This window comes from Mandrillus leucophaeus, unplaced genomic scaffold (assembly GCF_000951045.1).
Source record: "Mandrillus leucophaeus isolate KB7577 unplaced genomic scaffold, Mleu.le_1.0 Scaffold699, whole genome shotgun sequence".
Classification (NCBI taxonomy): Eukaryota; Metazoa; Chordata; class Mammalia; order Primates; family Cercopithecidae; genus Mandrillus; species Mandrillus leucophaeus.
The window spans coordinates 754,690-773,525 of record NW_012107574.1 but is presented as its reverse complement, the minus strand read 5'-3'; the positions used below and the strand labels follow the sequence as shown (position 1 = coordinate 773,525).

The following is an 18,836-nucleotide window of genomic DNA, read 5'->3' as shown; positions in this document are numbered from 1 at the left end:
ATTTCTTCTATTTTTGTATGGTGTATTTGTTAAAGTATAAAAGTGGCTTTAAAATATTTTATTGTGGCTATGTATAATAAAGTTATCCCTTTAGTTTTGCTTCTTCCTGCCCTTTCAACCGTGTTGTCCATATGCAAAACCTTTATTCTACTCACATTGTTTCTTCATTTTTCCCTTGAAACATGCCTTATATTTTCTTGAATATTTATATTTATTATATTTATATTAATATTATGTTTTCTTGCCTGGCGCCCTTGTCCACATTATTTTTCTTCTCGTGGAATACTTGTCCTCTGTTCCATATTTTTTCTAAATTCTGTGCATCCTTAAAGGAAGGTCCTGTTTATATTCCTTCCTTTCCCAAAAGCTTCTCCAGCCCATAGTGATCTCTAAATCTTCTGAACTTGAGGGGTTTTTTTGTCTGTTCCACTTATGGAAATTAATTATATACAGACCTGTGAACATGTGTCCCTAATTAACTCTTAATAATATTATTGAAATGTTTGTGTGTAGATGTTTTAGCTGACTAGATTTTTTTTAAGATGTTAGCTTGTAGGTCTTATATTGTCCTCTTTCATGCCTAGCACAAATGCCTAAGGTAGACAGTTTATAGAAAATTTATCTATGTATCACCAGTACTTAATATTGTGCCTGGGATACAAGCTTTCAGTAAATATTGAAGTTATGTTAAAGAATTGATCTTTAGGTAGTCGTTTCCTATACATTTATAAGTAGGGAATATTTTCTTGTGAAAATTAACCTTTTACTTTATATCCGATTTCCTCAACTCTGTCTGAGCAAGATTCCATCAAGGCTGTGTTTCTGAGGCCATTCACAGTATCAAACCCAACTTACCTGGAATCTAGGCGATGAGAACCTGGATGCTCTTACATATTGTTCAAGAGAACCGATGGTTTAGAGCTCAGGCTTTGCTGTTGGAGAGCTTGAGTTCATATTTGTATTCTGCCACTCCCTCATTGCATGACTCTGGATAGTCTTTGTTTCCTTTACTGTAAAATGCAGATGGTAATGACTCCTTTAGCATGGGGTTGTTATGAAAGGTTATCTGTGTAAAGTATCTGGCACAGAATAAGTGGTCAAAAAGAATGTTAATAATAATTACTATTGTTGTCAGCATTAACAGTAATCATTCTCTTTACTAATAGCTTTTCATATGATAAAGTCATCCTGTATTATAGAAATTTTAAGTGAATAGCTTGTCAGTAAAGTTTTAGCATGTAAGTTTCTTCCCAAGTTTAAATCTTGACTTTGAAGTTCCCCTCTTTCTGAAACCTTGTGACAGAGAGAAAAAGACAATGGGCTGCAAACTGGGAGGCTTGAATTCTTCTTCTGGCTTGCTCACAGATTAATTTTTTAACCTTTAAGATAAAGTAAGCCAATTGTATTATTGTTATCCATGTATATGACTTAATTCCAATGATTTATAAGCTTCCTTAAGACAAGGACAAAGTTTTACCGAAGTTTTATCTTTGTACTCCTCACTATAGCTTAGTAAATACTGCATAAGTACATAACTTCAGTTCTCTCATCTGTTAAAGTGAGGGGATTGTACTATCTTAAAAATTCCTTTTAACTCTCAAATATTTTGGACATAGGGGTCAGTGAAAAATTAACCCCATCATTGGAGAAGAATTGAGGATCAGGAAAATATAAATGTGAGTGCTGCAGTTGCTAAAAGTAAAAGGCTGTCCCCAACTTTTTTTTTTTAAAGAAAAGATAGACCAAGATCCTGGTCTATCCAGAAATTAGCCTTTCTCTTCTGGTGTATCACGTGTATTGTAAAGTGTTTCACATCTTTCTTTTCTTTATCACCAAGGTTACTAGTATACCTAGGCCTTCCAGATAATTTCAGAAGTGACCTTGAGTGGGAGGAGGCAGAGTACCTTTGTGGTTTTACTCTGGTGTTTATAAATACAATGCCCACATAAAAGAAAGTTTTCATTAGTATTGAATGAATTTTACATTATTTCCAAAGTAGAAAATTTATAGTCTTATATTTTTTTAACTTTCATATTTTAGAAGTAGGCTTATAGGCTCTTTCTTTGACATACATCTCTGAGATCCCTCCTTAAGTGAATAACTTTTTTTTTCTTTTTTTCTTTCTTTTCTTGAGGCAGAGACATGCTCTGTTGCCCAGGCTGGAGTGCAGATCTCAGCTTACTGCAACCTCTGCCTCCCGGGTTCCAGCGATTCTCCTGCCTCAGCCTCCCAAGTAGCTGGGACTACAGGCGCGTGCCACCATGCCCAGCTAATTTTTTGTATTTTTAGTAGAGACAGAGTTTCACCGTTTCAGCCAGGATGATCTCGATCTCCTGAACTCGTGATCCGCCCATCTCACCCTCCCAAAGTGCTGGGATTACAGGCGTGAGCTACCGCGCCCGGCCTATGAATAACATTTTAAAATGTTTACACACAACCTCAGGTTTAAATAGAATTACTTTTAAAGTAAGTCTTTCATTAGCAGTATCTTTATATTTATTTAATTTATAATTACATATTTCTTTCTCATGACAGATTTTTTTAAGCATGGTTCAATAAATCATCTTTACTGAAAGAATTGTAATATAAAGCGAATTGCTTGATTTTTTTCCATTTAATTGTGAATTGGATACTTTCATGATTTTTAAATTATAAAGTCCCCCTATTGAGGTACATATTAAGTGTAACTATGGGGGAAAATACCAAAAATAAAAACAAAAAGTTCAGATAATACAAAGAGAAATATGTAGTGAAAAATGTACATTCTGCTCCTCAGAGTCAGTTATTATTAATAATGGATGTTTATAAAAACAATGCAGATGTAAGCATATATAAACATAAATACTTAAACTTATATATCCATGTCCTTTAAAAAAATTATACTTTAATATTTTGCTATTCCTGTCAGTGACCTAGTACACAGTAGTTGTTCAATAAATATTTAAATTACCTAATACTGTTATTAGTTGACAACTGGTCCATTTTCTGATGCATTTGGTTCTTAAAGTGCCATGTAATTTTCAAGGATCTGAGACTAAGTTTTTCAATTATAGTAAAAACCTATTTTTTCAGCAGTACTAAAATAGTAAATGTAAATATAAATAAAACTACTTTTGTATGTGATTTTAAAAATCCATCTGCACGACTGTGTATAATAGGTTTAGTTCTCATACTTGATAAAACTTATCAACAGGTTTTACCAGTTTACCAACTGTGATGAAAGTACCTGATTATTTGTTTCTGAGTTATAAAGTGGATTGTTAAGAAGTTACACAATAGGCATCCTGGTATTTGAAGAAATGCTCTGTAGTTAAAATACTTCATATTGAAATATGGTAGATTCTTAATAAAAGAGGCTAATTTTTCCAAACTCTTCTTGTACATTAGGACATTTGGAACACAAAAGTCATTTTCTTCTCCTGGAAAAGAATTGTGGCTTAATCTAAAGAAGCACATTTACCTTGAAGCTTTAATATAACCTGTTATTAGTCTTAAAATCCAAAGTCCATATAGGGTTAGAATTACTTTCTTCCATAAATAATTTTTCTTTCTGACAAGATGGAGTAGATTTTAATGAATTGAGAGATTGTTTTTCTTTTGTGACATCATATTTATTATATTAAAAGACATCAGAGCTTTTTTTTCTTGGAGAATATGAAGTTGTTGGCTTGGAACTATAAAAAATTAGAAAATATATTTTTCAATGGCCATAATAATGCCAAGTCAAAGATTAAAGTGTATGTTTGCTTTCCCCAAAGAGTCTCCCTGTTGAATAAATGAGTTTTTTAAAACCTTTAGAGAAATAATAATAGTATTATTGAAGAACAATGTCTCATGACCAAAGTAGCTCTAATCTAAGCTTGTATATATGATTTAAAATATTAGAAGGAAGATGAAAAAGACTTAGTAAACTAATAATAGATGGATATTTAATAAGAAATATTTATCTGAAATTAACAGCCAACACCATACCTAACATTCTATTAAAGTCAGGAATAAAACAGTGAAGCCTGGTATCATAGCACCAGAATATTGGTTGATAAAAGTTCACCATTGGGTGTACATGTTTTCCTATGCAGGTTAGAGACTTCAGAGTAGGTAATAAGGCGCCGCGACATGGGCCTAAGAAAAGAGAAGATAGTACTCAAGTGGAGTTTCTGCTTAGGGCAGCAATGGCCAGATCAATTAATATATCAGGAATATCTAGGTATTAAATGCAAGATCAAAAGACATGAATAGATAATTCACACATGAACCCCAAAAATAGATGGTCAATATATTTTTGAAAGAAAGTGGCGGGACGTGGAGACTCACACCTGTAATATCAGCACTTTGGGAGGCCGAGGCGGGCAGATCACGAGGTCAAGAGATCGAGGCCATCCTGGCCAACATGGTGAAACCCCATCTCTACTAAAAATACAAAAAATTAGCTGGGCGTGGTGGCGGGCGCCTGTAGCCCCAGCTATTCGGGAGGCTGAGGCAGGAGAATTGCTTGAACCTGGAAGGCGGAGGTTGCAGTGAGCCGAGATCGCGCCACTGCACTCCAGCCTGGTGACAGAGTGAAACTCTGTCTCATTAAAACAAAACAAAAAAAAAGAATGTCCAAGTTCACTAGAAATCAAAGAGATACATAATTAAACAAAATATAATTTTATAGTATGTTAAATTGGTGAAGATTAAAAATAATAATACTGAACTTTGACAAATGCTATTACATACTATTGGTGGAATTCAAATTGCTATGTACACTTATTTTGGAAAGCAGTATGTATCAATAGCCTTAATAATATTGTAATTTCTCATTATATAAGCTTCATTTGTAAAAAGTGATACATATGTGATCCCAGCACTTCGGGAAGCCAAGGCAGGAGGACTGCTTGAGGCCAGGAATTTGACACCAGCCTGGGCAACATAATGAGACCCATCTCTACAAAAAAATTAAAAAAGTCAGTCAGCAGTGGTGGCACATCTCTAGTCCTAGCTACTTGAAGGCTGAGGTGGGAGGATCACATGAGCCCAGGAGTTTTGGGTTACAGTGAGCTATGATCATGCCACTGCACTCCAGCCTCAGTGACAGAGTAAGAGCCTGTCTCAAAAAAAAGAAAAAAAGATATAAAATTGTATATATAAATTTATTCTATTTTTTACACAAATATCTTTACATACTTATATATGGGGGAAAGTTCAAAAAAGAATATTTAGACATTCAGGGAAAAAAATTGATGATATACTGCCCTTATAACCAGTATTAGTGGTGTTAGGATGATTTATCTAGTCTTCTATGTACTTTTATTTTATAATTATTTATAATACTTTTTTTAATAATTGGAAGGAATAATCATTTATAGTGTAATAAAAATATTGGAGAAAAGTAGTTAGATTAATTTTGTTTTAAAGAACTGGAAATTTTAGGTATTGCATAGTAATCCAGGAACTTCATTTTATTTTATTTATTTATGCATTTATTTTTTGAGACACAGTCTCCCTCTGTCACCCAGGCTGGAGTGCCGTGTCTCACTCATGACTCATTACAGCCTCACCCTTCTCAGCTCAAGCAGTCCTCCCACCTCAGCCTCCTAGTGGGGTCTACAGGAATGTGCCACCATGCCCCACTAATTTTTCGATTTTTTGTGGAGACAATGTCTCATTACGTTTCCCAGGCTGGTCTCAAACCCCTCAAACAGTCCCCTACCTCAGCCTCCCAAAGTGCTCGGATTATAGGTATGAGCCACCACACTCAGCCCTCCATTTTATAATATGTCATATTAGTTATTTACCAAGGCAGATATACTTATAACTCAATGGTTTATTCCAGTTTGCATTGTATATTTTCGGTTATTTGAAAGGTCTATTAGTGAAAAGCCTTATAAAGTTTATCCACAATATTTTGAAATTTGTTTCCTTTCTTTTAGTGATTCATGGTCTAGCTTTGGTTCAATTTCAAACAGAGAGAGAAAAACACAAATTTTTTGTTTGTTTATTTAAGACAATAAGAATAGCTGTTTTCCAGGATTGAACCTTGATTATTAATGGATCCTGATCAGTGTTAGCTCATTTTACCCCCATACATCCATGTTTTATTTCTTTAACTTTTTATTATGAAAAGTTCAAAGCGTACAGACAAGTTGAAAGAATTTTATACCCGTACATCCACCACCTAATTCCAGTTAACCATACTTGGTTTATCTCTTATCAATACATCTTTTCAGCCATTTCTCCATCAACAGTCCATCTTATTTTTCATGAATTTCAAATTAAGTTGCACATATCAGTACACTTAATGCTTTAGCGTGCATGTCATTAATTAGAGCTCAATATTTTAAAATTGTGGAGGTTTTGAGGTAATATTTAAAGACAGTAAAATATATAAATCTTAAGTGTACCATTTGATAAGTTTGAACAAAGGATGCACCTGTAGTAACCCAAACTCCTATTATATATACAATATTACCATCACCCTGGAAAGTTCCCTCAAGGCCCTTTCCAGTCAGTTCCTACCCCTTCTAGCCCTTTACCACAAGAACCACTATTAATTTTTTCCTACCATAAATTGCTATTGCCTGTTCTAAAAACTTCGCATAAATGAAATATTGTAGGTACTGCTGTAAGGCTTATTTCAGCATAAAGCATTTGAGATTCACTCATATTATTGCATATGTCAGTTTTTTACTTTATTTTTAAATTGCTGAATAGTAGTCCTGAGTTCAGCACATTTTTAATACTAACTTTTTGAGATGCCTGTGGTTACTGTATTTGGTATTTCTTAGCTTGTGCTGAAAGAAAGTATGTTATAATGAGGAGTACTGTAATATTTGGCTTTCTGTCATTATTATTTTTGTTTATGTTGTCTTAAAACTTAAATTGGACTGGGTGTGGTGGTTCTCGCCTATAATCCCAGCACTTTGGGAGGCCAAGGCAGGAGGATTGCTCAAACCCACGAGTTTGAGACCAGCCAGGGCAACATGGCGAGACCCTGTCTCTATAAATTTTTTTAAAAAATTAGTCAGGCCTGGTTGCTCGTTGTCCTAGCTAACTGGGAGGCTGAGGTGGGAGGATCACATGAGCCCAGGAGGTCGAGGCTGCAGTAAGCCATGATTTTATCACTGCACTCCAGCCTGGGCAACAGAGCAAGACCCTATCTCCAAAACAAACAAACAAAAACTTAAGTTGATAGATAGCAAGCTTTTTGTTTGTTTGTTTGTTTGTTTTTTGAGACAGAGACTCATTCTGTCACCTAGGCTGGAGGGCAGTGGCACAATCTCAGGTCACTGCAACCTCTGCCTCCAGAGTAACTGGGATTGTAGGTACCTGCTACCATATCCGGCTAGTTTTTGTGTTTTTAGTAGAGATGGGGTTTCACCATGTTGGCCAGACTGGTAAAGGACAGCCTGCAAGCTATTACTTATCATGTATAATTAAACTGCATGGAAATTAAATGTTTCTCCAGACAGAAACAGTGTTTAAGAAGAACGACATATGTAGAATTTCGTTTAGTCCTCTTAATAGGGATTTAAAGGGAAGTGGTACATTGATAATGATAATGACATAGCCCTATTTCAAGATTCAACCATCTTGATTATTGTGATGTACTGTTTTAAAAGGTGACGGGAGAGCCCAAGGGGGAGTCCAAATCTGTATTCCTATAACTTCCATTCATTTGTCGAGATTGTGCTTTCTAAACACAAATAATCCATTCCCTTAGATCAATATGTATACTTTAAGTACTGTGCAAGTAACATGATTTAACAAAGGGTTAACAATAGCCTCTTATTTGTCCCTTTTTAAGCATTAGCTGGATTAAAAAAAAAAAAGTTCTCTGTGTGTAAAATTTAATAGAGAAGCTGTTAAAATGTCTTTCCTACTACTTTACAACCTACCTAGCCTCAGCTGTCATGACTTGCCTGCCACCTCCCCCCAATCACTCCCCAGCTCTGCAGCTTCTGTACATTGTAAATGCTATTCATACACAACTTGTCCACACTTTGAAAACTCAATACACTTGTTTGTTCTTTCCTTCTGCCTTTACTTTTTTGTAGAGACAGGGTCTTGCTATGTTGCCCACCAGGCTGGTCTTGAACTCATGGGTTCAAGTGATCCTCCCACTTCAGCCTCATTTAAAGTGTACAATTCATTGGTTTTTAGTATATTTCCATTCATTTTTAGTATATTTACAGAATTGTACAACCATCACCTAATTTACTTTTGCAGCCTGTTCATAATCCCCGAAACAAATCTCTTATCCATTGGCATACACTCCATTTTTCCCTTCAACCTCCAATCACTAATCTCTGTGTCTATAGAGATAGACTTTCTATCACTATATATTTGCCTATTCTGTGCAATTTATATAGATAGAAATCATACAATATGTGGTTCTTTTGTAACTGTCTTCTGTCAGCGTAATGTTTTCAGAGTTCATCCATTGTTGTAGCATGTTTCAATAGTTCCATCCTTTTTATTGCTGAATAACATTCTATTGTACGGATATATAACACATTTTATTTCTTCATTTATCAATGGACAGATATGTAGTTGTTTCCACTTTGTTTGCCATTGTGAATAATGCTGCTATGAATAATTATGTACAAGATTTTGTGTGGACATATATTGTCCTTTCTCTTTAGGTGGAAGTAGAATTACTGTCCTATGATAGATAACTCTGTAGCCTTTTAAGAAACTGCTAAACTGTTTTCCAAAATGTCCATACCATTCCCACCAGGTAGATATAAGGATTCCAATTTCTCCACGTTATCACCAACACTATTGTCTTGTCTTTTTATTAAAGTGAAAAATAATTCATATACCATCAATTCTCCGTTTTAAAGTGTACAATTTGGTGGTTCTCTGTGCATTTACAAAACTGTACAACTATCACTACTCTAATTCCAGAACATTTTTATCACCCCCCAAAAAACCCTATACCTATTAGCAGTCACTACCCATTCTCCTATGATGCCAGCTAAAATCAACTTTGTGTTTCTATGGATTTGCCAACTTTGGACATTTTATATGAATGATCATACAGTATATAGCCATGTAGCCTTATGTGTCTGGCTTGTTTTATTTAGTGTAATGTTTTCAAGGAGGAACTGCCAAACTTCCAAAGCAGCTGTACCACTTTACAGTAAGATGAGTGATGTATGAGGGTTTCAATTTCTCCACATCTTCTGCAACTTACCGTCTCTTTTATTATAACCATCTAGTTGATTTGAAATGTACCTCATTGTGGTTTAATTTTCATTTCCCTAATGAATATCATTTCCCTTTTGAGCATCTCTCCTTCATTCATTGGCCATTTCTACATCTTCTTTGGAGAACCCTTTGTCCATTTTTAAATTGTGCTGTCTTTTTAGTTGAGTTATAAGAATTCTTTATATCGTGTAGATATGGCCCTTAACAGATACTTGATTTGCACATATTTCTTCCATTGTGTAGATTGTGTTTTCACTTTCTTCATGGTGACTTTTAAAGCAAAAAAAATAAATAAATGATTCTGATGAAATCTAGTTTATCAATTCATTCCTTTAATTAGTTTCCTATGGCTACTTTAAAAAGTTGACAAAAACGTTACAGCTCAAAAGAACACAAATTTATTACCTCATGGTTCTTTTTTTTTTTTTTCTAATTTTTATTTTAGTTTCGAGGGTACATGCGCAGGTTTGTTATACAGGTAAAGTCGTGTCACGGGGATTTGTTGTACAGATTAATTTGTCACTCAGGTACTAAGCCTAGTATCCAGTAGTTATTTTTTCTGCTCCTCTCCCTCCTTCCACCCTCTACCTTCAAGTTGGCCCCAGTGTCTGTTGTTCCCTTCTTTGTGTCCATGTGTTCTCTTCATTTAGCTCCCACTTATAAATGAGAACATGTGGTATTTGGTTTTCTGTTCCTACGTTAGTTTGCTAAGGATAATGGCCTCCAGCTGTTCCCACAGAAGACATGATCTTGTTCTTTTTTATGGCAGCATAGTATAAATCTCACAGTGGGTCTTACGTTGAGCAGAATGGTCTAAAATCAAGGTATTGGCAGTTCTGGAGATTTTAGGCTCTAGGGAAAGCCTTTTCCAGGTCCTGGAGGATGCCAGAATTCCTTGGCTCATGGCCCTCCTCCACTTTTAAAGATCTTTGTGATTACATTAGGTCCATCTGAATAACCCAGGATAATGTCTCTAGTTTAAGGTCAGCTGATAAGCAATCTTAATAACATCTGCAACCTCACTTCAACTTTGCCATGTAAAGTAACATAGTCACACATTCTAAGGATTAGAATGTGGACATCTGGGAGGAGCCATTTTTCTGCTTACCACATTGCTTATGCTTTGTGTTATGTCTAAGAAATTATTGCCTAACCCAAGGCCATGATGATTTGCTTCTGCATTTCCTAATAAAAGTTTTGCGGTTTTCACTGTTACGTTGGATCTATGATCCATTTTCGCTTGTGATGTGAAGTAGTGGTCCAGTTTCCTTGTTTTTACATGTAGATATATGGTTGTCCCAACACAATTTGTTGAAAAAACTTCTTTTCTCCAGTGAAGTGTCTTGGTACTATTGTCAAAAACCACTTGACCATAAATGTAAGGGCTTATTTCTGGACTCTCAATTCTATTGCATTGTTCTATATCTGTGTGCCAGAACTGTACTGCCTTGATTACTCTTAAGTTTGAAATCAGGAAGCATCTGTCCTCCATCTTTATTCCTTTTCAAGATTGTTCGGCTATTCTGAGACTTTTTTGTTTCCATGTGAGTTTTAGCATCAAGTTCTCAATTTCTGCAAAGAAAAAAAAAAAGAAAGCCAGCTGGAATTTTGATAGGAATTGCATTGAATCCTAAGATTAATTGTGGAATATTGCTATCCTGATATGGATCTTCTGATCTGTAAGCCTGGTCTGTCTTTCTGTTGATTTAGATCATCTTTAATTTCTTTGGATAGTGTTTTGTAGTTTTTACTGTGTAAGTTTTGCATGTTTTTGTTAAATGTATCCTTAAGTTTTTTTTGATGTGTTTGGAAATGAAACTTGTCTTCGTTTTAATTTTGGATTGTCATTGCTAATGTATAAAAATCTGACTGATTTTTGTGCATTGGTCCCATGTTCTGAAACTTTGAAAAACTCATTTGTTAGGTCTAATTGTTTTTTAGTGGATTCCTGAGAGTTTCTTAGATATAACATCATGTCATCTGTGAATAGTAATAGTTTTGCTTGTTCTTTTCCAAACTGGATGTTTTTGGTTTCATGGTTTTTTATGAGGAATAAGCAGTCATTCAAATCATTGTTTCCCTCTATGAGAACATTGTTTTTCTCTGTCCGCTTTTAATATTTTTCTAAATTTTTGGTTTTTTGCAATTTGATTAATAGGTGCCTAAGTTTCTCTTCTCTTTATTTATCCTCCATGATGTTCTCTGACCTTGGACCTGTACCTGTCCCATCTCTTGCCTCATTGGTTGTGGACTCCAATTCTGCATATGTTAGACCTTTGTTATTGTTCCACTTGTCCCTGTCAATTTTCTTTTCAATCTTTTTTGTCTGTATTCTGCAGATTGAATACTTTCCATTAATCCATCTTTGAGATTTCTGACCCTTTCCTCTCTCATCTCCATTCTGTGATTAGGCTATACAAGGCATTTTTAATTTCAGATGTTTGTATTTCAGTTCTAGAATTTCTATTAGCATTTTTTACATTCCATAGTTTTTGCTAAGATATTAACTGCTTTCATTTATTGTATACATATATTCCTTTACTTCACATGGCATAGTTATACTAGCTATTATAAAACGTTAGTCTACTGATTTTACCATTATCTCCTGGTATCATCTAGGAGTTGGTCCCTGTTGATTGTTTTATTTCTTGGAGTGGATCACATTTTACTGGTTTTTGTGTATCAAGTAATTTTTGACTGTGCGATGGATGATGTGTGTGTTAGGCTATGAAGACTGGATTCTGTTCTTTCAGTAGGCACTTGTTCAAACTGTAAACTCTTATGTGGCAGCTCAAATTTCTGTTTTGTTTGTTTGTTTTGTCCTTAGCTGGGCTGCTTGCAATATTGCCTGTGTGTGCATTGTTGGGGAGTTGGCCAGAGATTTGGGCAGGGAAACTTGGTTTTTTTAAAGTTGATTGCTGTTAGCATTTTTACTTTGTTTTGTTGTTGTTGTTTTAAAAGAACTCCTAGATCTTAGAATTACTGGTTTATTAACTAGAAATAATTATAAGTATTTGAATTCCTGTTCCTTATTTTAACAATTAAATTAAAATGCACATTTAATTTTTTTATATTTCTCTTTATTATAGATCGAGCTGGGAGCATTAGTACCCTTGATTCTTTAGACTTTGCAAGATATTCAGATGATGGTAACAGGGAAACAGATGAAAAAGTGGCAGGTGAGTAAAATTGTAAGGACAGATTTGGATTCTTTGACATTCCAGAAATAATGAAATGGCTTGAGGAATTTTTTTTCCTTCTACAATTTGGTACGTGACTATAACATATACAGTTATTATACAAAGTTATGTTACTAATTACTAATTTACTGCAAGTTTGGGGGTTCTCCAACTTTTTCTTCTTCTGGTACTGAGTTTCTGGTTATGTATCCCTGTAATTTGATAAGTTATACTTGGAGCCAGCAGTTTACAACCACACAGTTGTAAAACTCATGTATGACAGGTCCAAGACAAAGCTGGACCTTAGCCTCATTCCTTTGATCCTCCACACCAGGGCTGATAGTCACATATGTGTACGAACACAACTCTATTGATTATTAAAAATTGATTTTGAGCCAGGCATGGTGGTTTGCACCTGTAATCCCAGCTATTTGTTATTTGGGAAGCTGAGGTAGGAGGATTGCTTTGGGCCAGGAATTTGAGACCAGCTTGGGCAACATAATGACACCTAATCTCTTAAATTAAAAAACAAAAAAAGGTTGAAATACTTCTGTGCTTGTTGCTAAAACTTTGCCTTGAGTTCCCTGAGTGCTCCCCAGCTGTCACAGCATGTCTTCAGAAACTTCTGACTTTGCTATGATCCAGTAAAAGAGGGTTAATGACTGATACAGTGAGGGCTTCCAGGACGCTGCCCATCCCAATAAGAGGGACAACATCCTTTTTAATTGCTTGGTTGCTCATTTCAATCTTCCTCCCTGCCCATCCCCCCATCCTCTCTCCCGTACCAATCTTGCCTTCCAGGCACCACGACTGAATCTTTAGGAACTTCAGCGGATCAGTTTGTACCCTGTGTTCTGCCTACACCAGATAAGCCCTGTTGGAATTTGCTAGAGGTCCACTTTGGAATTCACCCTGTAGCAGCCTTGGCTCCTTGGGTGTAAATATCTGCTACCTTTCTGGTGCCTCAAGTCTGTGTCTGTCTGCCATTGAAGTCATTCTTGAGTGCCTTGCAGGAATTGTAGTTTTCATAAGACTTAGGCTTTGAGAGAGATGGGGAAAGCAGACAGACATCAGTTGGGTATTTTGAGCTCCATCAAAATGGTAGGTACTTCTGGAACAAAAGGGATGCCGCATGGGACACACAGGGCCTGTGAAAGAAATATGGGGTTGGGGAATACCTATAACGTGATTTCTCCCTTGACCAACTCTGTTGAATATTTCTTCCATTTACTGGGATGAGTTTTTTAAAATATACCAAATGCTGAACCCTTGTGGTCATTATGAATAAAAATGAGTGCTGATTCTTATATAGCATTTGTTCCATTCTAAACACTGTTCTAAATTTATATTAACTCACTGAGTTATAGAATTGTTATCTTGTTCCTGTCCCCAGGATATTGAGGCTCTGAGAGAAATTATATAAGACTCAGTAGCAGAGCTAGGATTCAAATCTACATAGCCCAGGAACAGTCTACGATTGACTATTATTTGCTACCTCTTGGCATAAAAGATTAGGTTTGGTCTAATTAAAAATGTCATTCCAATAAATGATTTTCATTCCTTGCTCAAGACTAGAGATATTGAATATTTTAAAATATCAGACAGTGTTATATGAGTTAGAAAAAAAATGTAATTGTTTTTCTGAGAGAGGATTCAGCAATATAAATAATAGCAGAATATCCATGTGATGGGGAAGTCACTAGAATAGTTTAATGTGGCTCTCCATGTCAAATCATGGTTGAGTTATGAGCATCATTTATTAACAACTGTATCAAAATGGCAAATCACATTGGTAATATCTAAAAATTAACAATTCAAATTTTAGGATGAATTTATCGTAATTATATCACTCATTAAATAGCACTTGTTATATGTATTAGCTATTTATATTATAAAATATATGGTATTTTAGTTTATTTAGAGACCATATATAGTTTTGTATAGTTTTATTGTACAAATTGTTACATATTAAAAAATAACTCCTACCCAGAAGTTATCTATATAATTATGTTTTTTCCTTTAATTTCCTTATTAAAACTTATATTTTAGATTGAATAAAATTAAAGAGGTTTATTATTATTTTCCTGATTTAGATATTTCAGTACTTCTAAGTAGGGGGAAGCTGACATAAATGCAAAATGTTTAGCTTAAATTTATGATCATTAGGCTGGGCACTGTGGCTCACACCTGTAGTCCCAGCACTTTGGGAGGCAGAGGTGGGTGGATCAGCTGAGATCAGGAGCTCGAGACCAGCCTGACCAACATGGTGAAACCCGTCTCTACTAAAAATACAAAAATTAGCCAGGCGTGGTAGCATGTGCCAGTAGTCCCAGCTACTCAGGAGGCTGAGACAGGAGAATTGCTTGAATCCAGGAGGCGGAGGTTGCAGTGAGCCAAGATTACACCACTGCACTCCAGCCTGGGTGACAGAGTGAGACTCCGTCTCAAAAAAAAAAAAAAAAAAAGGTAGATATATATATATATATATGATCATTAATTGTTTGGTATAATCTCTATGTCAATATAGGTAGAAGAGAAGAAGAAAGTAGAAGTTCCTCTGACCAAATTTCACTGTGTACATAACATTTTCTTTCACTGTGTAACTTTTTATTAGAAGGCAGAATAAAAAGGTTGATACTCTCTCTGACCTAAACGCTTTTTGAGAGACAGTGAGCAAAGGGCAGCGAACCTGGATAACCCCCAGATTTGCACAACTAGGATTGAAATGTATTAAATATGTGATAATTTTGGCCTTTTTTTTTAAATTTGAGACTATCATAAGACAGCAGACCTTACATTTTTAACCTATAGAATATACTATTTATCTTGTTTGAAGAAATAAAATAACTTTTTATTACTATACTGTGCTCATATATAAATAAATGCTGTGATTCATGTTCAGTAGGACAAGGAGGAAGAAGAGCATATATAATCCCAAGAAAATATCTTTCAGTCTTTTAGTGCTCACGTACCATGGCTTGTTACTGAACCAAATGTGTGAGTGTGTGGATGAAACTTTTTTTAAAAGTTTCAATTAATCATAATTCCTATTCACAAAAAGATTGTGACTCTTTGCTTTTACTTGAAAAGCCTGTCAAAAGGCCAGTAATCGGGAAAAGATAATTGTCCTCTCATCTGCCACTGAATCGCATGTGAACCTCACTAACTCCTCATGGGTTGGAGTCTTGTGCCTGTAGCTCTCCCAGGCTACTCCTGCAAGCTGGTAGCTCTACAGTTCTGGGTCTCAGAAGTGGCCCTACTCCCACAGCTCTTCTTGGCATTGCTCTGATGGAGATTCTGTGGCAACTCTGACCCTGCAGTAGGTTTCTGCCTGGGCCCCCAGGCTTCGCAATACGTTTTTTGAATTCTAGATGGAGGCTGCCATGGCCCCGCAGCTCATACAGTCTACATGTCTACAGAGTCAACACCACAAGGAAGTTGCCAAAGCTTACTGCTTGTACCCTCTGGAGCTGCACCACAAGCCTCACTTGGACCTGCTGGAGTCATAGATGGAGTGGCCAAGGAGTACTGCACCAGAATGCAGGGAGCAGAGTTTTGAGGTGGCTTTGAGCAGTAAAACCACAGAGGGCACCCTGGTCCTGCCTCCCAGAACTACTCTACCCGCCTAGAACTCTGGGACTGTCATAGGAGGGACAGCCTGAAAGAGCTCTGCGATGCCTTCAAGGTCTTTCTCCCATTGTCTTGATGTCTTACCTGGCTTCCTTCTACTCATATCCTTAGAAAATGGCCACTTACTACACCCTTAGTTTGTTCTCTGAACATACCTTTTCAATCTTTACATGGACAGGCTGCAAATTTTTCAAATCTTTCCACTATTTTAATTGTAAATCCATCTCCCAATGATTTAATTTTGAAGCTTCTATGACTTAAAGTGTTAGAATATCTCATTTCAAATCTACCCAAGTTGGCAGAAGCTCTGAAATAAGCTTCTGTAGGATAACAGGATAAACTGTGTCTGTTACTATGATATGAGGGGGAAAGAAGAAGAATGAAGAGACATCTAAGAACAAACATCTGTATTCTTTTCCTATACCAATGCTGGGTAGAGGGACCTTGTGGATAACACACTAATGAGTCTGTTTACCCACCTGGCAAATGAAGGGTCTCCTCTAACCCTTAATCAGGTGTTAATTTATGAGACAGATACTAGATTTGTTTTCAGCATCATTCTTACCACCTTTCTTGTAGATTTAAAAGTCTGGTTATTTTTTCACGTCTGCACACATATTCCTTCAAAGAGGAAGGGATCTCTAAAGGAACAAATGTTTATTAAGTACCTACTGCATGTCAGGTACTATGCTAGGTGCTTTATATAAAATATTTTATTTAATCTTGTTAGGAATGCTGCAAAATAGGTCATTTTTAGGTTTATAGTTTCTATAAGCCTAGAAAACTAATGCTTATACCAAGGTTGAGAAATTTACCCAGTAGCTTACATATAGTAAGGGGCATGATCAGGATGTATCATATAGAGGTTTTATTCCAGAGCCCACAATAGATCTTTTAGTACCAGACTGTAGCTCTGACCCATCTGTATATTCATGTGGATAGAATATTCTTGTCTTTCTTATATGAAACTATTTCACAGAGCTATTTTCTTAGAAAAGAAGTAAAATTTTAAAAACTTTTTATTTTAGCTATTTTCCATTTCTCAATTTATTTTCTGTGTGAAGTATACATTTTTATATAAAATGATTTAAGTAGTAGCAGACATTGAACCAAAATGAGTTTAATATAGGTGATTTTTCATTTTAGGTAAAAGCCTTTCTCTATGTTATTAAACAAAACTACTGTACTTAGCACATATACAATGTACCTCTTCAATTTTCTAGTTTTCTTAAAGGTAACAAGAGACATCTGTGTTCTAAATATCGAGATAGCCATTATTTAACTTATTTTAGGCATTTGGAGCATCTGCTATGTCTTAGGTACTATGTGTTAGGTTTCTATGTAGACATACAAGATAGATAACGTGTCTGCTCTTCAGAAATTTGTCTGAAATATGTCTATATCTGTCATACAGATATAAGTTCAGTACATTGGAAATGGTAATAGAGACCTTGTTGATTTTAGAACCCCCCCTATATTCCTGTTTCAGGTTCACAAGATCTATCTTTTAGCATCAGAGTCCCTGACTTTATTTGTTCTCACATCTCTATTACTGAATTACTTCCCTAGTTAACACCTTAACTCTGTTTTGAGATCTGGAGAACTAGAACTATGCTTTCTGATTTGTAGGCAACGACACTCCTGAATGCTGGTAAGATCAGTTAATGTTTCAGACAAGTATTGGAATGTCCATTTGTACTCAGCAAGTATTTGCTGAGTGCCTTCTCTATAGTTCAAGCATTATGCTGCTCTAGGAACATCAGTCAACAGTACAGACATGAAGCCTTTAGGAAGCTTACATAATCTAGTAGACATTCTAAAATGGTCTTTAGATTTTTGCTCTGAGATCATCTGTCCCTGTCTCCTGGATTAGAAGTAGCCTTCTCATTTCTTAGGTAATGGCCTGGCAGCATCCATATCCAGCCTTATCAGGATTAAATAAGCCTATTTGGCTTCTAATTTGATGTTTCTCCCTAGGTACAGATAAATCTTTTCCTTCCTATTAGCAGTACATTTTTATTTTCTTGATTTAAACCATACCTAAATCTTACTTCATAATTTTGTTGGATTTAAAATAGGATAGGTGCTCCAACAAGGCTGTAAAGAAGATAAATAGCGTTTTGAAAATAGATTTCTTGTTATTCGTCACCATGAAATTAAAATAGGCTCAGAGAGAAAAAAAGAATACATCATTGTGGTGGGTGGTTATATTTAATCTAAAAATACAAGTGATTATATGTTCATTAAATTTTTGTGGGCTGGAGAAGGAGGGTTTTATCTTTACTTTAGATTAACATTTCCAAAAGTGTATTTCACGAGAATGTTCGTTTCATAGGGGAAAAACAAAAGTGGGAAAAAAGAAACAGAATTTTGTGGTCATATAAGTTTAGAAAATCATGGTTTTCTGCATAATTTGTCAGGGTCTTTAGGGTTTTAGGTTATTGTAGTAATTTATATATTAAGTCATAAAGGTCTGAACTATGACAATTGCAGAGAGTTTAGATGAATGGTTATTTAGGGAGTTATTAAAGGTTGGAATCAGTATGGCTTAGACATTTAATTGGTGTGAGAGTAAGGGCAAGGAATAAGTGAATAGTCATCTGCAGGTTTCCCATTTGGCCAACTGGGTAAATAATGGTGCCATTATTGGAGAGACTGCAGGAGAACCAGGTTTGAAAGGAAGATGATGAGATCCATTTAGATAAGATTGAACTAGTAATTTATGAGACATTCAAGTGGGCATGCCCAGGAGATAACCGGGTAGGTCTTTGTCTTGTGAAAATATTTTTTAAATTTTGGAGTCTTCAGAGTACTTGTGAAACTTAAAACCACAAG

General features: G+C 35.6%; 1 protein-coding gene across 1 annotated transcript in view; it reads left to right on the top strand.

Annotated features, from left to right (window-relative positions):
* Positions 1–18,836, top strand: part of KIAA1468 (KIAA1468 ortholog) — a 123,470-nt gene that overhangs the window by 11,998 nt on the left and 92,636 nt on the right. Inside the window, exon 2 of the mRNA XM_011964392.1 lies at positions 12,282–12,371. Coding sequence (XP_011819782.1) covers positions 12,282–12,371 — 90 coding nt within the window. The remainder of the gene's footprint in view (positions 1–12,281; positions 12,372–18,836) is intronic.